This window comes from Equus quagga, chromosome 15, assembly GCF_021613505.1.
Source record: "Equus quagga isolate Etosha38 chromosome 15, UCLA_HA_Equagga_1.0, whole genome shotgun sequence".
Lineage (NCBI taxonomy): Eukaryota > Metazoa > Chordata > Mammalia > Perissodactyla > Equidae > Equus > Equus quagga.
The window spans coordinates 82313693-82331021 of NC_060281.1; the positions used below are offsets into that span (position 1 = coordinate 82313693).

Below are 17329 nucleotides of genomic sequence, written 5' to 3' on the forward strand. Positions count from 1 at the left end.
GCCCCACTTAGGGTGGGTGAAAAGACCCCATACTCTGCCAGGGGATGCAGGGCCTCGGGCGGGTGGTCACAGGACCTTGGTCCCTTCGTGGTCACCAGTTTTCACCACACAAAATTGGGGTTCTCTGCTGATGTGCACAAGCAAGCCAATTAATGATGGCGTCCGACTCAAGGGGGAGAATCAGCTTTATTCTGTGAAAGCAACCTGCGGGGAGACAGGGGGCAGGTGCCCTGAGATCTGTCTCCCCAGTCCAGGATTTGGGGTGGAATTCAAGAGGTTAGGGAGATTATGCTGGCATACAGAAATGCTGGTGGGCCAGGTTCTGATTGGTGGGCTTCAAGCATTTATGGTAACATTTTGAACATTTATGACAGGGTGGGGAAGGAATCTTAACACCAGACCTTCCGGAAGGAGGGACCCTTCACATCTGACAAGAGTCCGACTTCCAGTCACGTCCTGGTCCTTGGGTTCTGTGGGCATGGAGATATGTACTTCTGAGGTCATTTCAGGTCTTGATTTCTTCATTTACACATGCTCTGGCTGTGTGGCTTTCCAGTTTTTCTGAAAGGCAATCCTTAATCACTTTGTTGAACTGGTCCTGGAGGGCCTGTGGTTACATTTACATTAAATTTGGTTTTTGATCTCTGTTCTAAGTCAGACTTCCCTTCTTTCATTTTATTAAGAGATTCCCTAAGGCTAGCCATTATATTTTTTTAGATTTTCTTTTCAATTATTCTTCCCATAAATACCAATAAGGCAGCTGCTTGTGATAAGAGCTCTCCCGAATAGTTTTCAAATATAAAATTTACTGCAATTCAAAGATCCATCATCTGGCCCTTGACGAGGAGGATCTCCATTGGTGTATTTATTCCAATAGTGACTCAGTCCAGTGAGACTTTATAAAGAAAGATCTGGAGGTAACTTTCCAGGCTTAGAGTAAATCTTTACCATGCATTCAAGAAGTGCCCTTGGAGAGGGCACAGATGATGCATTCCCCGTGATCCAAAAAGTTGACTCCTCAAATCCTCAGGGGGAGTAAAGAGCTTCGTTGCACAGGTGGTAAGGATGGTGTAATGAAAATGGTGTCTCTGGTCTCTCAGGAGAGCATGGGAGCCTTTAGTCACAGACCCACTAATCTGTGACACCAGGCAGGAGCCACAGGAATGGGACTTTTCCAGAACGAACAAACAAGGAAGGTTGAGATGACACAGGTCTTCATGGACTGGACCCTTTATGACAAACTCACCTGAGAGCCTGGCAAAGCCAGACAGAGGATGCTTGGAACCTCAGTCTATTTGACTGGCCACCAAGGTTTACTCCAGCAAATGCACCTTCCAGATGCTGGAGATCAAGGAAAATATTATCACTGGTCAAAAAGCTAAGTTCTCGGAACATAGAATAAGATGGAAGGAAAAAGCTCATCTGCTTGTGGTTTTTTCCCTTACATACACAGTGACAGCTTTAGCTCTGCCTTGGGTCCCTTGGAGCCAAACTAATACGTAGGAGGGATGTGCCATGGGGTTTGGGATTGTGTGTGTTTTACAGAGCACCTCATTGCACAGGAATTTTCTTGAGGTTGGCGGGAGACCTGTTGTCATCTACCCAGTTCCATGACCAACTTTTCCTATCATGGGAGTCTTCTTGAGGCGGCGAGCACCCCAATGGCTCTGAACTGCTCGACCCATGCCCGCCAATATTGCAGCCTTTTGGCTTCCAAGATATCCCTCAGCAACAGCTGTTACCTCACGTTCATATGAACCCACAGCAAAGTTCGTCTCAACAGACGCTGCTCTGGTGAGATAGCAAACTCACCAGCCTGTGCCTGTGGGCTGGCCCAGACAACGGCCTTATAGGGCCTATGTCTGCATCAACTCTATGGTTTTTCTTTCTTTCTTATTTTTTTAAAGATTGGCCCTGAGCTGACATCTGTTGCCAATCTTGTTTTTTCTTCTTCTTCTCCCCAAAGCCCCCCAGTGAATAGTTGTACATTCTGCCTATAGGTCCTTCTGGCTGTGCTATGTGGGACGCTGCCACAGCCTGGCTTGTTGAACAGTCTGTGCCCAGGATCCGAACCAGTGAAACCCTGGTGCACCGAAGCAGAGCACATGAACTTACCCACTCAGTCACAGGGCCGGCCCCTGGTTTTTCCTTTTTATGACATACGACACAGATACAGGGACAAAAAAGAAAAACAAGTCACTATCTCTGGAAGGAAAAGGATCAAAAAAAGCCAAGAGTACTCTACCAAATTTACTGGAGTCACTAAAAAGCACAAGAAAATAGTTCCCCAAGTATCTTCTCCTGCCATTCTAAATTTAGAAAGAGAGAAAAAAAATCTCACTATTTTCTTCCACTAGACCCCACAGATAGAGGTTCCGAGAGGCTGATGTGGTCAGAAATCTTACCTCTTGCCAGCCTTTGTCAGACAACCCGGAATCTCCGCATCTGCGATCGTGCCAGGGAGAAAGCACTTCTTCCAGCCAGAGAAGGCAGCTTGCCAGCCAGTGCGGAATCCTGATGCTACACCAAAAGTGTAGGGGAAGAGGCAGAATTCCCCTTTTTCCCTTCCTGTTCTTACGGCTGGTCAAAGAATTAAAACTGACATAAGGCAGGGCAGCAGGAGAAAATCACAGTTTAATATGTGTACCTATTGACTTCATAAGCATGAGGAATTCCAAAGACAGTCAGGCAAAATGAGGCGCATTGTCCTTCTGGACTAAGGAGAAGGAGATAGAGGTCTGAGACTTCAAAGGGGAGAAAGCAATCTACAAGAAGGTGGGAAGAGTTAATATTTGGTAAAGAGGTGTTTGCATTGTAGATTCCCATCTACAGACAATGGGAACCGAATGAGGTCTTTGGATAAAATGGCCCTTGCTAGATGCCTTCCTGCCCACCACACCGAGAATTATCAATGGTTAGATCTCCTTCCTGGGACAGGCCTGTCTATCTTAAGTTCTTTTAGGCAGTTTATTGGAAGATGAAATGTTCTTCCAGAATCTTCTGAGCCTTGATTGTCTGCAGCTTGAAATAATCCACATACCAGAGTGGCACATCTTGGGGCAGTCTGCCCTGAACCCCATCAAAGGTTTATGGCAACCCTGGGTCAACCAAGTTTATTGGCACCTTTTTTCCAACACCATTGGCTTACTTCTTGTCTTTGTGTCACATTTTAATATTCACAGTTTCAAATGTTTTCATTATTATTAATTTGTTACAGTGATCTGCGACCAGTGACGTATTTCTTTTCTTTTTTTTTTTTTCAGGAAGATTAGCTCTGAGCTAACTTTCACCACTAATCCTCCTCTTTTTGCTGAGGCAGATTGGCCCTGAGCTACCATCTGTGCCCATCTTCCTCTATTTCATATGTGGGACCCCTGCCACAGCATGGCTGCATAAGCACTATGTAGACCTGCACTGAGGATCCAAACCACTGAACCCCAGGCCACAAAAGCGGAGCACTTCAACTAACTTAACCACTGCGCCACCAGGCCGGCCCCTGTGATCAGCGGATCTTTGATGTTAGAATTGTAATTGTTTTGATTGTTTTGGTTGCCACAAACTGTCCTCCCATAAGAGGGCAAACTTAATTGATAAATGTTGTGTGTGTTCTGGCTGCTCCACTGACCAGCAGTTCCCCCATCTCTCTCCCTCTCCTCAGACCTCCCTATTCCCTGAGACACAACAATACTGAAATTAGGCCAGTTAATAACCCTACGATCGCCTCTAAGTGTTCCAGTGAAAGGAAGAGTTGCGCGTCTCTCGCTTTAAATCAAAATCTGGAAATGATTAAGCTTAATGAGGATGGCAGGCCAAAAGCCAAGATAGGAAAAAGGCTAGGCCTCTTGCACCAAACAGTTAGCCAAGCTGTGACTGCAAAGAAAGAGTTCTTGAAGGAAATTGAAAGTGCTGCTCCAGTGAACACACAAATGATAAGGAAGCATGGCAGCCTTATTGCTGATATGGAGAAAGTTTTAGGGGTCTGGCTAGACGATCAAACCAGCCACAACATTCCCTTAAGCCAAAGCCTAGTCCAGAGCAAGGCCCTAACTCTTGAATTATAGGAAGGATGAGAGAGGTGAGGAGGCTGCAGAAGAAAAGAGTGAAGCCAGCAGAGGTTGGTTCATGAGGTGTAAGGAAAGAAGCTGTCTTCATAACATGAAAGTGCCAGGTGAAGCAGCAAGTGCTGATGGAGAAGCTGCAGCAAGTTACAGCGAAGATCTAGCTAAGATCACTAGTGAAGGTGGCTCCTCTAAACAACAGAGTTTCAATGTAGATGAAACAGCCTTTTATTGGAAGAAGGTGCCATCTAGGACTTTCCTAGCTAGAGAGGAGAAGTCAATGCCTGGCTTCAAAGGACAGACCAACTCTCTTGTTAGGGGCTAATGCAGCTGGCGACTTTATGTTGAAGCTTTTGCTCATATACCATTCCAAAATCCTAAGGCCCTTAAGAATTGTGCAAAACCTACTCTGTGCTCTATAAATGGAACAACAAAGCCTGGGTGACAGCGCATCTGTTTACAACGTGGCTTACTGAATATTTTAAGCCTACTGTGGAGACCTACTGCTCAGAAAAAAAGATTCCTTTCAAGATGCTACTGCTCATTGACAATGCACCTGGTCAGCCAAGATGTCTGATGGAGATGTTCAATGTCCATCAGATATTGTTTTCATGCCTGCTAACACAACATCCATCCTGCATGACCTGGGGAGTCATTTTGATTACGGACCATGGAGTAATTTCGAGTTTCAAGTCTTATTATTTAAGAAATAGTTGTCATAAGGATATAGTTCCCATAGAGAGTGGTTCCTCTGAGGATCTGGGCAAAGTAAACTGAAAATCTTCTGGAAAGAATTCACCATTTTAGATGCCATTAAGAACATTCGTGACTCATGGGAAGAAGTCAAAATATCAACATTAACAAGAGTTTGGAAGAAGTTGATTCTAACCCTCGTGGATGACACTGAGGGGTTCAAGACTTCAGTGGAGGACGTAACTTCCGATGTGGTGGACAGAGCAAGAGAGCTAGGATTAGCAGTGGAGCCTGAAGATGTGACTGAATGGCTGCACTCTCATGATAAAGCTTTAATGGATGAGGAGTTGCTTCTTATGGATGAGAAAAGAAAGTGGTTTCTTGAGAAGGAATCTACTCCTGGTGAAAATACTGTGAAGATAGTTGAAATGACAACAAAGGATTTAGAATATTACATAAACTTAGTTGATAAATCAGTGACAGGGTCTGAGAGGACTGACTCCAACTTTTTTTTTTTTTGGAGGAAGATTAGCCCTGAGCTAAGTACTGCCAGTCCTCCTCTTTTTGCTGAGAAAGACTGGCCCTGAGCTAACATCCATGCCCATCTTCCTCTACTGTATACGTGGGAAGCCTACCACAGCATGGCTTTTGCCAAGCGGTGCCATGTCCACACCTGGGATCTGAACCGGCGAACCCCAGGCCGTCAAGAAGTGGAAAGTGTGCACTTAACCACTGTGCAACCGGGCCAGCCCCAACTGACTCCAAGTTTGGAAGAAGTTCTAGTGTGGGTAAAATGCTATCGAACAACATTTCACGTTACAGAGAAGTTTTTGTGAAAGGAAGAGTCAATCTATGCGGCAAACTTCAGTATTGTCTTATTTTGAGAAATTGCCACAGACATCTCAACCTTCAGCAACCACCACCCTGATCAGTCAGCAGCTGCCAACATGAAGGAAGACCCTCCACCAGCAAAAACATTACAACTCACTGAAGGTTCAGATGATAGGTAGCAATTTTTAGCAATAAAGTATTTTTAAATTAATATGTGTACATTCTTTTTGTAGACATAGTGCTTTGAACATTTAATAGACTACAGTATAGTGTAAACATACCTTTTATACGCACTGGGAAACAAAAAAAATTCATACGATTCACTTTATTGTGACATTCATTTTACTGCGTCTCTGGAACTGAATCTGCAATAACTCCAAGGTATGCCCGTATAGTTTCAGCTCTTAGATCTAGGTATTTCATCCATTTTGAGTAATTTTTGTATATGGTGTGAGGTAGGAGTCTGACTTCATTCATCTGCATGTGGATATCCTGTTGTTGTAGCTCAGTGTGTTGAAAAGACATTGAGTTTTTTTTGGCACTCTGGTCAAAAATCAATTGGCCATCAAGAGAATGAAAAGACAAGGCATATACTAGGAGAAAATATTCATAAAAGACGTATCTGATACACGATTGTTATCCAAAATATACAAAGAACTCTTAAAAATCAACAATAAGAAAACCAACAACCCAATTAAAATGAGCAAAGTTCTGACCAGAAATGTCACCAAAGAAGATATGCAGTTGGCACACAAGCATATGAAAACATGCTCCATATCCTATGTCATTATGGAATTGCCAATTAAAACAGCACTGAGACACCACTCCACACCTGTTAGAATGGCAAAAATTCAATATACTGACAACACCATATATTGCTGAGGATGCAGAGCAACAGGAGTGCTCAATCATTGCTGACGGCAATGCAACATGGTACAGTCATTTTGGAAGACAGTTTGGCAGTTTCTTATGAAATGAAACATACTTTTACCATGTGATTCAGCAGCCCCACTCCTTGGTCCTTACCCAAATGAGTTGAAAACTTATGTCCATGCACAAATATGCACTAGATGTTGACATCAGCTGTATTCATGATTGCCAAAACTTGGAAGCGACCAAGATGCTCTTCAGTAGGTAAATGAAGAAATAAGCTGTGATCCATCCAGACAAGAAATCTTGCTCAGCGCTGAAAAGGAAAGTGCTATGAAGCCATGAGAAGACATAAGACAACCTAACTGCACATTTCTCAGTGAAAAAGGCCAATCTGAAAAGGCTATATACTGTCTGATTCGATTCCAACTATATGACATTCTGGAAAGGCAAAACTGTGGAGATGGAATAAGATCAGAGGTTCCCGGGAGTTAGTGGGGAGGGAGGGATGAGTAGGTGAAGCACAGAGGATTTTTAGGGCTTACTGTAATAGTGTACAAATGTCACTATACATTTGTCAAAACCCATGGAACGTACAACACCAAGAGTGAGCCCTAATGGAAACTATGAGCTTTAGGTGATAACGATGTGTCAATGTAGGTTCATCAATCACAACAAATGTACCAATCTGCTGGAGGATGTTGAAAGTGGGGGAGGCTGCGCAGGTGTAGGGCCTGGGGGTATATGAGAATTCCACCTTAAGCTCAATTTTGTTGTGGACCTAAAACTGCTCTAAAATATAAAGTCCATTTTTAACAAATTAATTGGCCATAAATTTAAATTGGCTATAAATTTTTTAAAATTAATTGCTCATACTTTGGACTCTCAGTTCTATTCCATTGATCTCTATGTCTATCCTTTTGTCAGTAACACACTGTCTTGATCCTGTAGCTTTATAGTCTGTTTAGAAATCAGAAGTATAAGTCCTCCAACTTTGTTCTTTGTCAAAATTGTTTGGGCTGTCCTGGGTCCCTTGCGTCTCCACATGAATTTTAGGATCAGCTTGATAATTTCTGCAAAATAGCACTTGGGATTGTGACAGGGATTGCACTGAATCTGCAGACTGATTGGGGAGGATTGCCATCTTGACAATGTTAAGTTCTCCAGTCCGGGAATGTGGGATGTCTTTCCACTCGTTTAGGTCTTCTTTAATTTTTTTCAATGATGTTTAGTAGTTTTCAGTGCACGACTCTTGCATTTCTTTTGTTAAATTTATTCTACGGTATGCTTATACACAAATTTATTCTTTTTGATGCTATGGAAGCAGAATCATTTTCTTAATTTCATTTCTGGATAGTTCATTGCTAGTGTATAGAAATACTATTGATTTTTGTATATTGATCTTGTATCCTGCACCTTCACTGAGCTTGCTCATTAGTTCTAACATTTTCTGTCTGGATTCATTAGCATTTTCTCTCCATAAGATCGTGTCATCTGTGCTAGAGGTCGTCGTACTTCTTCCTTTCCAATCTGGATTCCTTTGATTTCATGCTCTCACCTAATTGCCATGGCCAGAGCCTCCCGTAAAATGTCAAGGACAAGTGGTGAGAGGACATCCCGAGGTTGTTCCCGATCAGAGGGAAAGTTTTCAGCCTCTCACCACTGAGCACAGCAGCCGAGGGTTTTCGTGGATGATCTTCATCAGTTTGAGGGCAGTCCTTTCTACTCAGATTTGCAGACCATTTTCCTCTGTGTCTGTTGAGATGATCAGGTGGTTTCATCCTTCTTCTATTAGTATGGCATACTACCTTGATTGATTTTCAGATGCTAAATCAACCTTGCATTCCTGGGGTAAATCCTGCTTCATCCTTTTTATATGTTGCTGGATTTGATTTGCTGGTATTCAGTTGAGCAATTCTGCATTTATATTCATAAAAGATGGTGGGCTGTAGATTTCTTTCCTTGTGATATCTTTGTCGGGTTTGGTGTCAGGGTGATCTTGGCTTTGTAGAATGAGGTGGGAAGTGTTCTTTCTTCTTCTTCTTATATTTTGTGATGCTTTATCTTCACCACATCTTAGTGGTGTCACTCTGTGTAACTGCCTTGCTCAGTGGGTCCCAGCCATTGGCCCAGTCATATCCCTGGAAGTTTACAGTTTACTGCGTCAACCATGCTTGGCCATAAATATCCATTGGATGTTGGTTCCTATGAAAGGGGGTGTGGTGAGAGCCCCTCTCTGGGTAGATAAAATCAGTGAGTGCTCCGAAAGCCTGCACACCAGCTCTCAGGTGGTCACTGGCAAGTCCTTGAGGGAGCTCCTGTTACAAAATTACCCAAGCCTCTTGGTGTTAAATGCATTTTTCTGGATTTTTGTGAAGGCGTTTCAGAGCAAGGAACATCTGCTCAGTTGTGTTTAGGTCAAACAGAATGAGATACAGGAGCTGTCGTCCCTGCAGGCAGTGGGAGACCATCTGAGAAGTTCCTCGAGACGATGTCAGCCAAATATCAGAAGGGGGTAAGGGGGCGGGCTCTGGCAGAGCGTTCTAAGTGGCACCATCTTGTCTGGGATCACATCATCCTGTCACCAGCCCACTGAGCCAGACAGCCTGCAGGTGCCCCTGAAGTCCTATTCCACAAACCACATAGAAACCTGACAACGTGGAGAGAGTTCTTGGGGAAGAGGATATCTCTCTTGGTTTTTCTTTAATTGGCAGAATAGTCACCATTTTGCTGTAAACAAGTTAACAGCCTGTCACATCAACCTTTCCTCTTTCAAAGAAGTCGGAAGAGCAAAAGGAGAAAGACCCCTCAGCTCCAGGAATAAATAAGCCTGAAGCGGGGCGGTGAGTTGTGATTGTCACGTGATAAGACCTGTGATGTAGTTTGGCTTGGAGATGCTCAGTCCATGATACTTCTCACAGATATCCACAAGTGGGGAGCTGCCATTAGGGTCCCTCAGGCTTGACAGGTGCTCCTGTCTAGAAAGGGCTGTCATTGGTGTCTGAGGGGCCCTAGGGACGCCCCAAGCTGGAGGTCATCCCCAGGAGTCTGCTTGCCTCCTTTCAGGACATCGTGTGCAGCTACGAGCTCAGAACAGTCAGCGTGAATCCTGCCGATTCACAGAACAGTCCCCAAAGCTGCGCACTCCCTCGTCAGCGGATGAGGGTGGCTTAGTGCCATCCCGTTGTGCCCAGAGGTCAGGCGCTGCCCAGGGCCTCTCAGCCAGGTTCATACCCTCGTCTTACCAGCGTCTTGCCTGACGCCCACAGCCCCACAGCTCCCAGTGTGGAGGGGCCTGGATGGCGCCCAGCTGGTGGAGTACCTGTGTTGGGATGAGGGATCAAGGAGGGTGTCTGCAGCAGTGGAAAGCGGGTGGGGTCCGGACCCCCCCACTCCCTGACTTGGACCTTCATCTCCACAGGCCTCCTAAAACCACCCCAGTGACCTAGGCTAGTCAGTTACCTGGTGGCTCGGGTGTCCTCATCTGTGAACCAGGCACGGTAGTTAGGCTTCCCTAGAACCTGGGGAACTCTGGTCTTGACCGTGTGAAGTATTGGTAGGGTGGGCTGAGTGTGTGTGTGACCGTGAGGTAGGGCCCAGTGCTGGATCTTACGCCCAGGAGTGGGGGCCAGCCCTGCACACAGAGCAGCAGAGGCAGTGACAGCAGGTGAGTCACAGCAAGTTCTGTGTGGTGGCACTCAGTCTGAGAGGAGATGAAGGCTCTAGAATGAGGGGACAGGGACTCATTGAAAGTGGCTCCCACAGCAGTGTGGCGGTGGTATGTCAGGGTGAGAACGCAGAGTGCAGGGTCTTGGTCTTGGCTCCATGGCTCAGGACGCCCCCTGCTCCAGGCAGTGGGGGCTTGTTACCGGCACATTGGGTTCTTATTATCTCCCAGAATAGAAATCAAGAGAGGCAACAAACGGGAGTAGAAAAGCAAAAGTTTATCAGCTTGGGCACAGGAGAGGCACAAGGGGGCTGGCGCAGAAAGAAAAGGGGCAGGTGACCCAGTCGGTAGGGAGCGTGACTGTGGGGCTTTATTAGGCAAGCCTGGGAGGATGGCCTTGTCATGGCGTGGAGAGGCGGGGCTGTGCTTGCACCTGTGCTGTTGTTCAGCATGCCACCACATGCGATGCACGTATCATTAGCATTCTAGCTCTCCACCCCTGGGTGTGATGTTTACCGTGCTAATGCGGCTAGGGTCACCCTCAGGCAACTCCTGGGTGCTAGGGCGCGTGCGTGAACCCAGGAACGTCCAGAGGCTGTGGAATGTGGATCTTTGTGTGCTCTATCTGATTCTCCCGGCTTGCCGATTGGTTAGGCCAAATCTTGTTATGCCAGGGACCTTGCACATGGCCCTGTTTCCTTGGGCTGGTTCTTGTCTCAGCTGATACACAAGCCTGGTGGGGCAGGGGATGAGGGGATGAAAGCAGCTGTCTGAGGCCATGTGGCTGCCTGGGCGACACCCAGGGCCACAGAGTCACTTGTGTTCTGGGTCCTGGAGCCCTGGCCCAGCTCCCTGGAAGCCTCGGGTTTCCACCCTGCCCTGGGATCCCAGACCACTAGAGCGGTTCCCAGCCAGGCTCCCTGGGGCGGCCTCCTCCCCACCCTCAGGGACCCTCCCAAACATGCCCAGGTCCCCCTCCACCAGGCTCCCTCCCTTGCCCCAGGGGCAGGCCAAAGCAATCTCCATGCCTCCCCGTGACCCTGACCCTGCTTCATCCGTCCCTCCAGGCAGCCAGTGGTTCGAGGCTTCGGTCCCCAGGGCAGTGTCAGAGCAAGGACTGAAGGCTGGTCAGCACCTATCGGGGCAGCCTGTCATTCCTCTCTCGCCCTCGTAGGTGCCGGCAGCCGGCTTGTTGCTCTTCTCAGGCGCTTACCATGGCCTGGGGACTGCCCAGCACCGCCAGCCTGGCGCGCTTCTGCCAGAAGCTGAACCGGCTGAAGCCACTGGAGAAGTCAACCATGGAGACGTCACTTCAGCGCTGCCTGAGCACGCTGGACCTGACCCTGCTGGGAGTCGGTGCTACAGTGGGCTCGGGCCTCTACGTGCTCTCGGGCACCGTGGCCAAGGAGATGGCCGGCCCTGCGGTGCTCGTGTCCTTCAGCATCGCTGCTGTGGCCTCCCTGCTGGCAGCCCTATGCTACGTGGAGTTCGGGGCCCGTGTGCCTCGCACGGGCTCTGCCTACCTGTTCACCTACGTGTCCATGGGCGAGCTGTGGGCCTTCCTCATTGGCTGGAACGTGCTCCTCGAGTACCTCCTTGGTGGTGCCTCTGTGGCCCGTGCCTCAAGCAGCTACCTGGACGCCATCTTCAGCCACCGCATCCGTAACTTCACCATGGCCCACGTGGGCATCTGGCAGGTGCCTTTCCTGGCCCAGTTCCCCGATGTCTTGGCTGCTGGTATTGCACTTTTGGCCTCCACATTTGTCTCCTGTGGAGCCCATGTCTCTTCGTGGCTCAACCATGTGCTGCTTGCTATCAATATGCTCGTCATCCTCTTCATCATCATCCTGGGGTTTGTCCTGGCCCACCCGCACAACTGGAGTGCTGACGAGGGTGGCTTTGCGCCCTTCGGCTTCTCCGGCATCATGGCCGGTGCCGCCACCTGCTTCTTTGCCTTCCTGGGCTTTGGCGTCATTGCTGCCTCCAGCGAAGAGGCCCAGAACCCGAAGCGGGCTGTGCCTATGGCCATCATCATCACGCTCAGCCTGGTGGCTGTTGCCTACATCCTCGTCTCCACTGTGCTCACCCTCATTGTGCCCTGGCACAGCCTGGACCCTGACTCGGCACCCGCTGATGCCTTCTACCAGCGGGGCTACAGCTGGGCGGGCTTCATTGTGACAGCTGGCGCTATCTCTGGTAAGGGGCCTTTCTGGGCAAGGAGGGAGGGGACAGGGTGGTGGGTCCCTGCCCTATGCCACCCAGGGAACACAGCTCTATCTGGGCCTGTGTTCCCAGTTGCATCCTGGGCCCAGGACGGTGCTAATGATTAGACTCTCCACCCAGGCTCGTTGGGAGGGACCTACTCACTGCCCCTGCCAATCGTACACAAAATGTCAGTTCTGGGCATGTGCTGCCAGGTCCTTTCCTGGTGGAGGGACTCAGCCCACATCAGAGTCTCCAGTGGGTCTGTCACCTAAACTGGGCTGTCCCATTCCTGGGTGGTGAGGGGGAGCAGTTCAGCATCCCACATACACTCAGGCTCACTCTGAGAGCCCAGGTAGACTCATGTCCATATTCCCAAGGGGCCACCCATGCCCTGAATCCCAGCAGAGGCCCCTGGTGGGATTGTTCACTGTGCCAACCAGTCTCTCACCCTCTGCCACAGCCATGAACACCGTCCTGCTCAGTGACATCTTTACCCTGCCACGCATCGTATACGCCATGGCCACCGACGGGCTCTTCTTCCAGGTGTTTGCCCACGTGCACCCCCGGACGCAGGTCCCCGTAGTGGGCATCCTGGTATTTGGGGTCCTCATGGCTTTCCTGGCGCTGCTGCTGGACCTCCAGACACTGGTTCAGTTCCGGTCCATCAGCATACTACTGACCTTTACTTTCGTGGCCACCAGCATTATCGTGCTACGCTTCCACAAGTCCCCTCCAGCCAGTTCCCTGGGCCCAGCCAGCCCTGTGGGCACAGAGCAGGCCTCAGGTGCTGAGCCTGGGCAGCTGCGACCAGCCCTGAGGCCATACCTTGGCTTCCTGGGTGGGTGCAGACCTGGAGCTGCCGTGGCCTGGGCACTTGGTGTCCTGGTGTCCTCGGCCATCACTCTGGACTGCGTGCTGGTCTTTGGGGGCTCGGCCCTGCACCTCCCGCCCTGGGGCTACACCCTGACACTCCTGCTCAGCTCCATCATGTTTCTGCTCAGTCTCCTTGTCCTGGGCGCCCACCAGCAACAGCGCCGGCAGGACACCTTTCAGGTACTTCCTCCAGCCAGCACCCCTCACTCTCAGCCCAGCCAGCTTCCTTCGACCGGTCCTCCTCTGCCGTGGCAGGATGCACCAGGGCTCACGGGGCAGGGGAGGCCAGTACCCCATCCCCCTCTTTCTGCATGGCAAGTGGGCCCTTGATTCCAGAATCCCCAGAGACAGAGAAAGGCTCTGTGGACTCCCGAGAAATCAGGCCCCAGGCCAGCAGCCCTTCCCTGCAGCCCAGCAGCCCTGCCCTTGCCCCTCAGGTTCCCATGGTGCCCCTGACTCCAGCCCTGAGCATCCTCCTGAACATCTTCCTCATGCTGCAGCTGAGCTACCTGACCTGGCTGCGCTTGTGCATCTGTCTGCTGATCGGTGAGTAGGCGCCAGGCTGGGACCCTGGGTGAGTGGCAGGAGGAAGGAAAGCAGGGAAGCTGGGCTGGGACCTGCCCCTCAGGCTTTTGCTATCCTTACAGGACTCGTGGTGTATTTTGGCTATGGCATCTGGCACAGCAAGGAGAACCAGCAGGAGCTGCCGGGGTTGACTGCCACATGTGGCAGCCTGGAAAAGACGGCACAGGCCCTGCAGCGCCCCAGCCAGGCACTGGCCCAGGAGCCCGGTCGCACGGAGCAGCCCACCAGTTCATGAGGACCGCTGGGGGCCTGCCTGCCCTCCTGCAACTCCTCATGGGGACAGAGAGGCTGGCAGCTCCTTTTATCCAGGACAGCTTGGGTTTGTAGGCCTGTCTATGCCAAGGAGTCCTCAGGACCTTAGGACCTTAGCACAGGTGCGTAGCTTTGAGTCCTTATGAGTGGGTCGTGGCCAGAGCTGGTGTGGTGGACTCTGCCCAGCACCTTCCAGTTTATGACCAACTCCAGCTACCTCGGCAGGTGAGCAGGGCAGGCAGGGAAGAGGCCCGCAGCCCCAGGGATCCACAATAATAACTGCTCAGTCACCCCCGTGGCCTGCCATCATGTCCACTGTGGTGTTCTTTGTGGCACTGAGTCCTCACCTGCCCCCAGGAACCAGACGATTGTCCCTAATCCACAGCAAAGATGCTGAGGTTCTATAATGGGGAGGCACCAGCCCTGAGACAGCCCTGAGTCAGGGAAATGGCCTGGCCTGGGTCCCGGGGTCCTCCCCTCAAGCCAGTGCCCTCTGGCCAGCTCAGAGGGGACCTGCACACACTCCTACACATACCAGGCACAGAGGGGTCCCTGACAGGGTGGGCCCAAGCTCCCTCCCAGGCGTCCAACATGCCCCCTCGGGGTCGGATCCAGAGAGCAGAACCCAGACCCCAAGAAGGCCGCCTAAAAAGGGGAGTGGAGTTCCTGGGGTCCCTGAGTTTCTCAGGGCTCCTAGACAGCAGGGCATGTGCCTGAGGCCCCGGGATGTAGAGGCCCACAGGTACATGCATCACGCATCTCTCAGGTACAGGCCCACACGACTCCCTCAGGGCGCACAGCCACGTGCAGACTGAGGCAACAGCTGTTTATAAGCTCAGGGCCCACAGCTCCAGCTGCCTCTCTCCCTGCCACCCCGTCAGGGCTTTGGGATGAAGGCACAGGATGGGACACACGTGTGCAGGTGGTGCACGAGTGCCTTGGCCCCACCTCATGGCTGTGGGACCTTGTCCTTGGGGTCCCCAGGCCAAGCCTGCACCCCCACTGGGCTCTTGAAGGCCATGTTACATCTACCATAGACACCTCCGACTCCCAGTTCCCGCCTATGAGGACCACACAGGAAGCTGCTGGCTCTGGCAGCTTTACTCCTTGACTCTCTGCGGCCTTGACATCAGCCTTCTCTGGGCCCCAAGGACAGCCAGGTACATGTGACCCCGCTCCAATAACCAGGCCTCAGAGCCATGAACTCTCACCCCAGCCTATCTGACCCTGCCTCCCATGGACACTGCTCTGGGGATTGAGAGGCAGCGGGGACCTCAAGGCTTGGCTGGGGCTCCAGGTTCCAGATGATTCCAGATGCTCCCCAGCCTGAGCCCCAGCCCTGGGCCTCCCCAACCTGGCCCATGTCACTCCACCAGCAAGCTGCCAGCATGATCTGGTCACCAGGGACCCCTGAGAAGGCAGCCCCTTGTCTCCCTGGGGTGGGCACTCCCAAATCTCTGCCCCTCTCTGGGACCAAGAGAGGGCTGGACTCCTGCAGCCCCCGTCCCTCCCCTCCTGACTACGGGCCCGGGGACATGGGGAAATTCTCCAGCATGCCGGACTCAGGACCCCGGGAGGATGCCAGAGCCAGAACAGGCCAGCCTGCTAGGGCTTCCATGTGCTCTGTTAAGGACATTCTCTGCAGCCCCTGGGCTGCACCTGGGGTCTTGGTCAGAGCATGGTCCTCATGCAGTTGCCTCAGGCTGGGCTGGGCAGCTGGCCAGACACGTTCTCAAGGTGTGACCTTGGGTAGCAGTGACATATGTGTCCAGATATCCAGTAGAAATTGGCTTTTCTACCCACATACAACAGCAGCAGGTCACAGAAGAAAGTGATGTGTGAGAGGCAGGGCAGCCCCATGTCCTGGTCCCCAATCTGGCATCCTGCCGCCTCCCCAGCCCCCACCCCAAGACTCAATGTCAGAAAGGGAACGTGGGTCTGCACTCAGTGGGGCACATGCTCCCTGGCAGCCAGAGGGAGCCACGTTGGCTGACTCACCACACCCAGCCAAGCCGCTCCAGGGCCCAGAGTGATGGTTGTGGGGACCCGAACTTCCCTGCCTGAGACAGACCTGGGCTGAGCCTCTCTGGCTGTGGCTGTCGGCCTCTCCCACCCCTCACCCTTGCCTGCCTCCACGCACCCTGGCCTGGCCCCTACCTGCTCAGTGACCAGGATGTCGAAGGGGATCCCACAGAGCTGGAGCAGGCTCCAGGCCTCCACGACTGAGGCCTCCCACAGTGAGTGACTGTCCTGGGGGCAGGAGAGTCTAGTGGTCTGTTCTGCCCACTCCTGGGCTGGCCCGGCCCTCACAGGCCTCATCTTACTCATCCACTGACTCCATCCACCCTCAGCCTGAGACTTGGGTCTCAGCCCTGTGTCATTGCTGAAGACACAGGGGACAAGCAAGCTGGGACTTCCCTCTCAGAAGCTCCCTGCCTGCCAAGGGGACAGGGACAGAAGGGTCCCTAAAGAGACACCGGTAGTGGGGATGGGGGAGTGGGGGCAGGCCTGGGCTGTGGGGTCCAGAGAGGGGACTCGCTCCCCCCGGAAACCAGGGGCTTCCTGCCAGGAGACTGTCAGGCTGGTTTTCCAGGGGTCAGGAAGGAGTTCGAGGCAGAGACGTAGGGCGGGGAGAGCACAGAGGGGAGGGGGCAGGGCGTGGGCAGGTCCAGCCCCACATAGTTGTGAAGGGCTGGGGAGGTCAGTGAAGCCAGGCCAGGCCAAGCTCAGCGAGCAGTGTCAAGGGGTGTCACCTCCAGGCCCGGTGGCTGTGTGCACGTATATGTGAGAGTGACGAGGTGACATGCGGTGGCAGAAGGATGGGGGACGTCTGCTTAGGAGACTCAAACATGACATTACCTGCAAGGCAAGATCCTGGAGTGCATCCTGGGTCTGAAAATAGAAAGATCTAGGACGATTACTGGCACAGCTGGGGAAATTTAAATGTTCGATTTATCTGCCAACGTTAGACTTCTTGAGTGTCACAAGAGGACAGTGGTCACCAGGGGACAGTCCTCATTTTCAGGACAGCATTGAGAGGGGTCAGTGTCTGAATATCTGCCACTTACTTTCCAATGATTTCATGTGACATCTATCTAAATATATCCAGGTCACTCCAGGGAGGGAGAGAGAAAGCAAATGGGGCAAAATGTTGGGGGAAAAACAAAAACAGCCCTGGTGAACCCAGATGAAGGCTATATGGGTTTTCACGGTACTAATCTTTGAAGTTTTCTATAGATTTTGTAGTTTTTTAGATAAAACCTTAAGGGAAAAGTAAAAAGGAAAGCCCCCTGTG

At 51.2% G+C, this 17329-nt stretch overlaps 1 protein-coding gene across 1 annotated transcript; it reads left to right on the top strand.

Moving 5' to 3' along the window:
• The first annotated feature begins 11318 nt into the window (after nucleotides 1-11318).
• Nucleotides 11319-14017, top strand: LOC124227151 (cationic amino acid transporter 4-like). Its single transcript, XM_046641035.1, has 4 exons — nucleotides 11319-12315; nucleotides 12785-13377; nucleotides 13635-13743; nucleotides 13845-14017. The coding sequence occupies exons 1-4, from the start codon at nucleotides 11334-11336 to the stop codon at nucleotides 14015-14017; spliced, it is 1857 nt and encodes a 618-aa protein (XP_046496991.1). The 5' UTR covers nucleotides 11319-11333.
• The last annotated feature ends 3312 nt before the right edge of the window (nucleotides 14018-17329 follow it).